This window comes from Ostrinia nubilalis, chromosome 2 (genome assembly GCF_963855985.1).
Source record: "Ostrinia nubilalis chromosome 2, ilOstNubi1.1, whole genome shotgun sequence".
NCBI classification, from domain to species: domain Eukaryota; kingdom Metazoa; phylum Arthropoda; class Insecta; order Lepidoptera; family Crambidae; genus Ostrinia; species Ostrinia nubilalis.
This window is the reverse complement of record NC_087089.1, coordinates 8,591,954-8,600,096: the sequence shown is the minus strand read 5'-3', so window position 1 is coordinate 8,600,096 and position 8,143 is coordinate 8,591,954. Positions and strand designations below refer to the sequence as shown.

The following is an 8,143-nucleotide window of genomic DNA, read 5'->3' as shown; positions in this document are numbered from 1 at the left end:
ACAAAAGGTCGTATTCAAATCTTGAAAGGCTCGATATTATTAGTCGATTTGACCACCAACAATGAACCCAAAACGAACGAAATGCATTGTCAGCGGACCACACACTTTCTCTGTGAATGGTGCCCCACTTACCTTTATGGATATTGAAATGATGCAGCTCTATACCTAAATAATAATATCGTCTTTCCTTTAATATCGGACAATAATATCTGACCTTTCCAGAGTACTTTCTTTTCAGGCTCTAATCTATGTGGGAGACTCAAGTAAATTACTTTTTTTATCAAAGTAGTATGGTAGACCAGCCATTTATGGGCCATGTGGCTTGCGGATGCAAGGAAAACCCCAGATTATGATCAACACAAAAGCAAGGTTGCGTGCCAGTTTTTTTTTAAAATACATGTTTAACATCACGTCATCAAACTGCAACTGCTTGCAGTGACTTTTGTTTACCTTTCACTGTTAACAGGTAACACGTTTCTGTAGATGCATGTTTACATCGTAAAGATCATATAGCACCTTCAACCAAAATGATGTAAAGTACATTTGAAATCGTTACAAGATCGGTCTACGTGGAAATCCTTGGGGGAGACCTTTGTCCAGCAGTGGGTGTCTTTCGGCTGAAACGAACGAACGAACATTTGAAATATCCTACACGACAAATGCTCGTTGGCTTAACGAACGGGTTCGTAACGTATCGTACCAGGATCACAATGGCTGTAAAACCTTGAACTTACTGAGAATTCGCAGGATAAAGAGGTCAAGTTTGAGCTGCACTTGTGTTACCTCAAGCATGATGACACAATGTCCCATATTTTGTCAGTGTTTATTTGTTTTAATTAAATACTTAAAAAATGGAATCGGTTTTTTACAAGCTTTTATTTTTAACTTGACGAAATAGTGAAAAGGTCAATTTCCACCTGAGGCAAATGCAAATATCCTAATATCACAAGTATGTGTTGGGTCCAATTTCCAACCCAGCTTATTGTCAATTTCACAGTTTCCTGATAAAGTTTTAGATTACTTTCTCTAGGATTAGAACCAAGTTGAGACAGTCCAATCTCTAACCTCAAGATCACGAAAGAGTTGATTAAGTAGGTAGAAGTACCTACTGTGTAGAATGTAATGATCATGGAAGGATAAAAAATACAATTTATGTTCAACGATAAACATATTTATTGTATGAGAATAAAAAGTAAATATGTAAAATAAATTACAATAAAAAATGGTGGAGTTAAGACACTAATGTATTCTTATGCCAATATAATTGCAATACGCTGCGCTGTGCCGACGACGTATGAGGTAAGGTAGCTTTTCCGCAGAAATATTGTTGCAAATATGAAACAATCGGTCAAGATGAATCAGCAAAATGCAATGGTTAATGGTATTTTGAATTTATAATAATTCTAAATATATGTAAGAATTGAATTCACAACTTTCAATATTGCTGATGAGATATTTAGAATTATAAATCCGATTACAATACATTATTTATTTATTATGAGAGTTTCAAAATAAGGCACTGATTATTTCCTATATACAAAAACGAATGTATTATGCGTTAAATGCAAAAAAATATAAAAATTGTACTTCATTGTAGGAATGTACCAATGCCGTATTTCTAATGTACTATTTATTTATGAAAGCTATATAATTATTAATTAGTTATTGTGAAGAGTTCCTTAGATACAATCACATTAAATATTGAGCAAAAATCACTTGGACAACTTGCTGACTTCGTATAAGTATGCGGCAAACAATTTTACCTGAAACAAGAAAAAAACAGTAAGTTTATGTACCTATTTCAATATTGTATGTTAGTCTTTTCTAAGGCTGAGTTGCACCATCTTACTTTAACTTTGACAAACGTCAAAAATCTGTCAAACTCCATACAAAAAGCACCGGTTATCGTTATAGTTACGGTTAAAGTTAAGTGGTGCAACTCAGCCTAAGTATTCTTGAAACGTATTACGAAAAACGTTATCCGCGCAGAAAGTGACGTCAACGTAAATTTTTCACGATCGGGAATAACCCATATCACCAAAGCGTTAATTCGTTTCGTGGTGCTCAACTAGCATATTAAAAGGGATTATCCTTTTAAAAAAGTGCATAATTGACGCCAACAGACTCGGACAATTTTGTATAGAAGAAATTATAAAAGTCAACTGAAACAGGAACTGAATTGTCTTACTGATCTCAACATTATTTCACTTTGCTAAAATAAGTTTCTCGAATTGCTGGGAACTAGAAATTATTGGTTTGCAAAATTGCCAAAGTCTAATGGCGCTGACTGTCAGGAGCATCGAGCAGCAACTCGCGCCACCGCCACCGTCATCGGCCCACCAGCCGCAGGTATAGATGACCAACACTGAACCACGACTGAACCGTCCCAGCTATAACATTGTCAGGAGGGTGCTACTATCAATACTGGATTATTAGTTCCTATTATTGCCACGTTGGACAACTATAAATTATGACATTTGCAGGAGGGCGCTACTATTATAGTTCCAAAATACTGAACTGTCCTATCCGACAGCGGGGCGCCACTCTAATATTGTGTGGTTGGCATACATTTAGTATAGAAGCTGGAAACATTGAATTTTCAGATAGTTTTAATTTATTCTGTAACCTGTTATTAGTACCGTTTGAAAGAGCTCATGAAGCACTTCCAGGATCAGTAACTAGTTTTTTGATATCTTGTATAGTTTATAAATAAATCGAGTGAGATCACTTATCGTTTCCACCCTGTATATCTCTATGGAGTATACTCACGCCCTCGATGTAGTTGCGCACGTTGAGCTTCTCGTTCTGCGAGTGCGCCATGTCGTCGCCGGCGCCCATTGGCAGCAGCAGAACGTTCTTCCCGCTCGCCTCCTGCAGCGTGATCGTCACCGGGATGGAACCGCCTTCGCGGGACATGTCTGGGTCAGTCTGCAGGAGAAAACATAAAAATTTGTTATTTCTTCTTTTTTGATGTTGGCAATACTCGTCGAGGCCGACTTGATTTGTGCCATTTTCCAGTTTCAAGTTAAAAAAGTTATAGTGGGACCAAATAGGATGGGACTTACTTGGGTTAAATGATATAGTGAAGGATGATAGATGCCCACCCCTTGAGTTTCAGTAAAGTGCTTCAGTAAAGCTTGCCTATGGACATTTTATGTCAGCATTTCACTCGTGCGAAGCCGTAGGTCTCTAGTTATGAATAAATTAAATTCAAAAACATTGGAGTGAACAGGCCGTAAATGAAAGTTCATTACTAACTGGACTCGCTCACAGTTATAATATCAAATCAATGTAGTAGCGTCACCTCATTAGACAATAGGCGATTTGTAGATAATAATTATTAATTATAACAGTCTGTAGCTGGATAATAACGAGCATCATTAGACATAGATAGTGGTGATAATAGGCTAGTTTCCTAAAAAAAACTTTACGTCCGTCAATTACATTATCAAAAAATATTGGACGTATATTTTTATTTGACAATCAAACAATTACGAAGTTATGGTATGTTGAAGTTCCGCGTGACGTCACAAAGTGCTACACTTTTAAGCACGCCTTGACGTCACGGGCGCCTCTTTTTATGAACTTTGGCGCGCTTTATCCTTTTCAATTTTCATTAGTTTGAAAAGGTACAAAATACGTGTCGAATATTTTTTGATAAGTTAATAGACAGTTTGACACCATACCCCAATAATTCAAAACCATTACTTTTTTAAAAATACCCTTCATTCTGGTCTTAAAAACTGAATTAATTTTAAATTACCTGTAAATTACGATTTTTGTTCGCATTGTAATTGAAAAAAGTAGTTTAATTGACTTGAAAAAATAGTGACGTCACTTGCTTGTAGTGCCATACAAAATCTATGGGAGTTTCGTTTTGACAGTTTTAAAAAGTACGTCAATTGATTGGTGGTGTCAACATGTCTATTGACGGACTAATTCAAACTCTTGCTTTGTTACCCAGGAAACATCCCTATTAATACCTGGTAAATAAGTTTGGTAGCTCTCGCAGCGGCCTGGTAGTGAGGGTGGTCCGGGTTCTCGGTCCACGCGCGCCCGCTCTGCGCCGTGATACGCATCTTGTTGGGCGACTCCCGCTCGGCCCACTGAAAACAACAAAAGTGAGATTGGAGAGATCTGTGATTGAAACAATTTTATTAAAACAGTGAGATTGAAATTAGCTCTTGTGAGTAATTATGTGGCCAATCATCTAACTAAATTTTAATTTGGCAATATATTTATAATAAATCGAAAATAAGTCTTTTTGAACAGATTCATAACAGAAGGAAAGTTTGATAAAATTTGAATTATCTTTTGATTAGTTTTTTATAAAAGCAGGCGTAGCGTGTTACGTTAATTGTTATTACGTTAATTTGTTGTTTTACTCAAAATCAAGATAAACAATCAATTATCTAATTACTTGTGTAAAGAATTATGTTTGTGTGTGTCATTCATTACAAAGTTCAATCATTTTGGAATGAGCAAACATGAGTATAGCTACATCTGCAAATGAAATTGAGAGCAGATTGATAATGGACCAACAATAACGGCTGCAATTGAATAATGCTGCTCGGTAAGGATATCAATGAGTCAACAATGCTGAATTGCCGACGTTAATTTATAACATCCCAACGATGACTAGCTATGTGAGAAACTGTAATGTAGATTGAACTTTAACTCTTTGCACATAGAAGTCAGATTACTATAACTAGCTATCATTTAACAGCAATAAAGAACAAAGAAAAAAATTGCTTCACAAACAAGTTTGAGTTACTAACCTTCTTGTGAACATAATCAAAGACTAGCTTTTCAACTTCTTCGGGCTCCTGGTTGGGAACAAGTCTTATTGAGAACTTTCCAATCACTTTCCCTGGGATGACAGTTTTAGCACCAGGTTGGAAAGCAGCTCCTAAAATAAATATTAAGTAAAATGAAATTAATTTTAAAAGAGCAGAACATTAGTGTTACATAAAGACTTTTTGTAGCATTGTATTATACATATATTTTTTAAAAGTATGATAATGACAAAAAAGGTTACCTTCAATACCATGCAGAGATAGACTAGGGTACCTCCAGCGGTGCATAAGCAACTGCTCTTTTACACCACTGTGAGCTAGTTTGTGTGCTCCAATGGAATTCCTACAAAATATTTTTTTATCAGTTACAATACAATTATACAAAATATTTTTTTATCAGTTACAATACAATTATATGTTACAATATTAAATATACTTTAATCCAAGTTGTACCTGTATGCTTCAGGGTCAAAGTCGATATTAGTGTATAAGCTCTTTTCACTTTCAGTCAAGGGAGCAACAGATTTGTAGATATCAGTGACCAGAATCTTTCCATCCTTAGTAACAAGTTGGTCCATCAAATATATCAAATCTGACATAGCTGCAACATTCAAACAATGATAAATAAATTGTTTATTGGAAAACAAAGAGATAACACTGTCATACATGAAATAATTTACTGATCATTATTATTAATAATGACATGTCAGCTTAACATTATAAGGAAAATAAATGCAAGCACCAATTTGAGCTTGCCTATAACATTGCTAATGTGTTTTTGCTAAAAACCATCATTGAAATAAATGCCATTTGGAAAATAAATTAAATACATTATATTGTTGAGCCAAGATAATATCACCTCAAATAAAATACCTGACATGAAAGTTATCTATAATTTCAGAAATATGAATTTGACATCATAAGGTACTATTTATTAAGGCAGTATCTCCTTAAGAAGTCTAACAATATAATTTACAGAAGCCAAAGATAAATATTAACTTCACTTGGTAACAACAAGCAAATATCAGATAAAACAAAAGGCCTTAACTGATAAGAAATTAGTTTTATTTACAAGGCAATCATAATGGTCAGAGTAGATTTTTAAGATTCTTGAGATAAAACAACAATATTACTTAATATTCTTCAAATGATGCGTATCTATGTTTGTGTGGGAGCAGTTAACTTGAGACCTTTACCTTAGTTATATTTGTTGTGTTTCTTCATTTTCATGTTGATAACCCAATAAATAAATCTATACAAAGACAAGACTTTTGCTCTTACCTTCATGCACTGTGCCCCCATACACACCACTGTGCAAGTCCATTTTGGCACACTCCACCTCAAGGAAATAGTAACTGATTCCTCTTAAACCATAGGTGATGCACGGCTTAGTGGTGCCAAGCCAGTAATTGTCAGATATGCACACATAGTCCACAGTGTCGAAGAAACCTTCAGGCTTCAGTTGTTCTATGAGGAGGGCATCAAGGCCCTCCGAACCAGATTCTTCCATGCATTCAAAGACAAACTTCAAGTTAACTGGTAACTAAAATAAGTAATTAAAATTAGTAAATTTTCATTTTACAAAATGTTACATTAAAATCTTGATTTCATTCAGTATGGTATATTTTTACCTCTTCTCCCACTGCCTTGTAAGCATTAATGGCATGAAGCCAGCCGAGTACTGGTCCTTTGTCATCAGTGGAGCCCCTGCCAAAAAGCTTGCCATCCCTCTCTTGCAGATCAAATGGTTCTGTGTCCCAACCATCTGATTTGAGGGCAGGTTGCACATCTAAATGACCATAGATGCAAATAGTGTTCTTCTTCGGGTCCTACAATCAAAAATATTGATCAGAGAGTAGGATTAAATTAGTGATAAGGAGTGCTAATTGATTGAATCAAATGTGTAGAAAAAAGTAGACTTACATTTCCCAGGACTCCGACTAGAACAGGGGGCAGTTTAACCTCTTTCCCATCAATGGTCTGGAAGCCGACATCTCTCAACTCTGTACTAGCACCAACTTCCTTCAGTTTATCCTGCATCCAGTGCACCATTCGTACACAATCATCACGGTATTTGATGTCGCAAGACACAGAAGGAATGGCTACCGCTTCCTTCAATAACTTCTTGAATGCGTCAGCATTTTGATCAACGTACTTAAATAATTGGGGCAGCAATTTATCAGCCATTTTCTGAGGAAATTCTTTGTGAGTAATAGAGTACTGTTTGTAAGGAAGATAACGATTATGACAGTTGTGTGCTATCGACGACACTTTCGTCGGCAATCTGAAATCATTACACACACGCAACGCTTTTAATATCAGCGACGAAGACATTTTAAAAGAAATTCTAACCTTTTATCAGATAAAACAATACATACCGACCAATTGAGTTTTTTGACACGACTTGTCACTAGAGAACGTCAACAAAAACTGACAGTTTGTGACCAATGAATGAATGAATGAAGAAATGACTGTGGAAATGACAAATGAAATGAATGAACTGTTTATCTGCCAACATTAACAACTCAGACTGTCAAAAGAGGTAAAATGTGACTTAGTATTGTATGTATGTACCAATAGATGGCGTTATTTTCAATATGTATTTTTAACCTACCTTAAAAAAAAAGAGATTCAGGTGGGTATTAAGAATGTGGCACCCAACAATTTATTACACTTTACGCATTTTTAGCCCTGCGAGCTTTCGCCTGCACTAAAGAATCAGAGCATTCCTTATAAATTTATCAATTAATATTATGTTTTGATGCCTTTCTGTTGAATATAATCATTCATTCGGTATTATTCGATAAAATACTTTATCTGTGGAGCTGTCAAAATGACACCCTCATCCCCGGTCCCCTCGTACTCGCAATGGCGGACGTGTTGTGCGTAGGTTTAATTAGATTATAATTGAGAAGTTAAAAATAAATGTCACTGATTACTTTTACTTATGGGGCTTTCATTTAAACAAGAATTCCGATAGGTTATGGGCCCAGTCCCATAAGTAAGTCAGATGGACAAAGGATAGAATAGGCAGTAAAAAAAAAAAGTCTAATCAAAAAACGTGGTCATAAAAAAAAAGGTCCACACGTGTTATAGAAATTCTCTTGGGGTAGGCTCTTGATTTCAGAGAAAATATATACAATGTCTGCAACAACAAGCAATGTGCCACAATTGGATAGTGGAAATTTTGAAAACTGGCTTTTCAGGATTGAGATGGCACTCGATGAAAAAGGAATAAAAGAAACAATTTATACCAAAAGTGAAGAGAAAACAAACAAGAATGATGCGAAGGCACGAAACTTGATAATACAAGGAATACCTGATAAATACTTGGAGTACGTCAAAGG

General features: G+C 35.6%; 1 protein-coding gene across 1 annotated transcript; it reads right to left on the bottom strand.

The window, feature by feature from the left end:
• Positions 1-1,149: 1,149 nt before the first annotated feature.
• Positions 1,150-7,269, bottom strand: LOC135082039 (cytosolic non-specific dipeptidase). The gene is made up of 10 exons (XM_063976792.1): positions 7,175-7,269; positions 6,720-7,080; positions 6,428-6,625; positions 6,078-6,339; positions 5,250-5,397; positions 5,039-5,139; positions 4,779-4,909; positions 3,984-4,106; positions 2,770-2,928; positions 1,150-1,763 (listed from the first exon to the last, which is right to left on the bottom strand). Exons 2-10 carry the CDS (start codon positions 6,981-6,983, stop codon positions 1,713-1,715), a joined length of 1,437 nt encoding a protein of 478 aa, XP_063832862.1. The 5' UTR covers positions 6,984-7,080; positions 7,175-7,269; the 3' UTR covers positions 1,150-1,712.
• Positions 7,270-8,143: the final 874 nt, after the last annotated feature.

Excerpts from the sequence above, each read along its gene's own strand:
- LOC135082039 (XM_063976792.1), bottom strand. The coding sequence starts at position 6,983 with ATGGCTGATAAATTGCTGCCCCAATTATTTAAGTACGTTGATCAAAAT. Across the intron at positions 6,626-6,719 it reads TAGTCGGAGTCCTGGGAAAT|GACCCGAAGAAGAACACTAT; the intron begins GTAAGTCTACTT and ends TTTTGATTGTAG. Across the intron at positions 5,398-6,077 it reads TGGGGGCACAGTGCATGAAG|CTATGTCAGATTTGATATAT; the intron begins GTAAGAGCAAAA and ends TGAATGTTGCAG.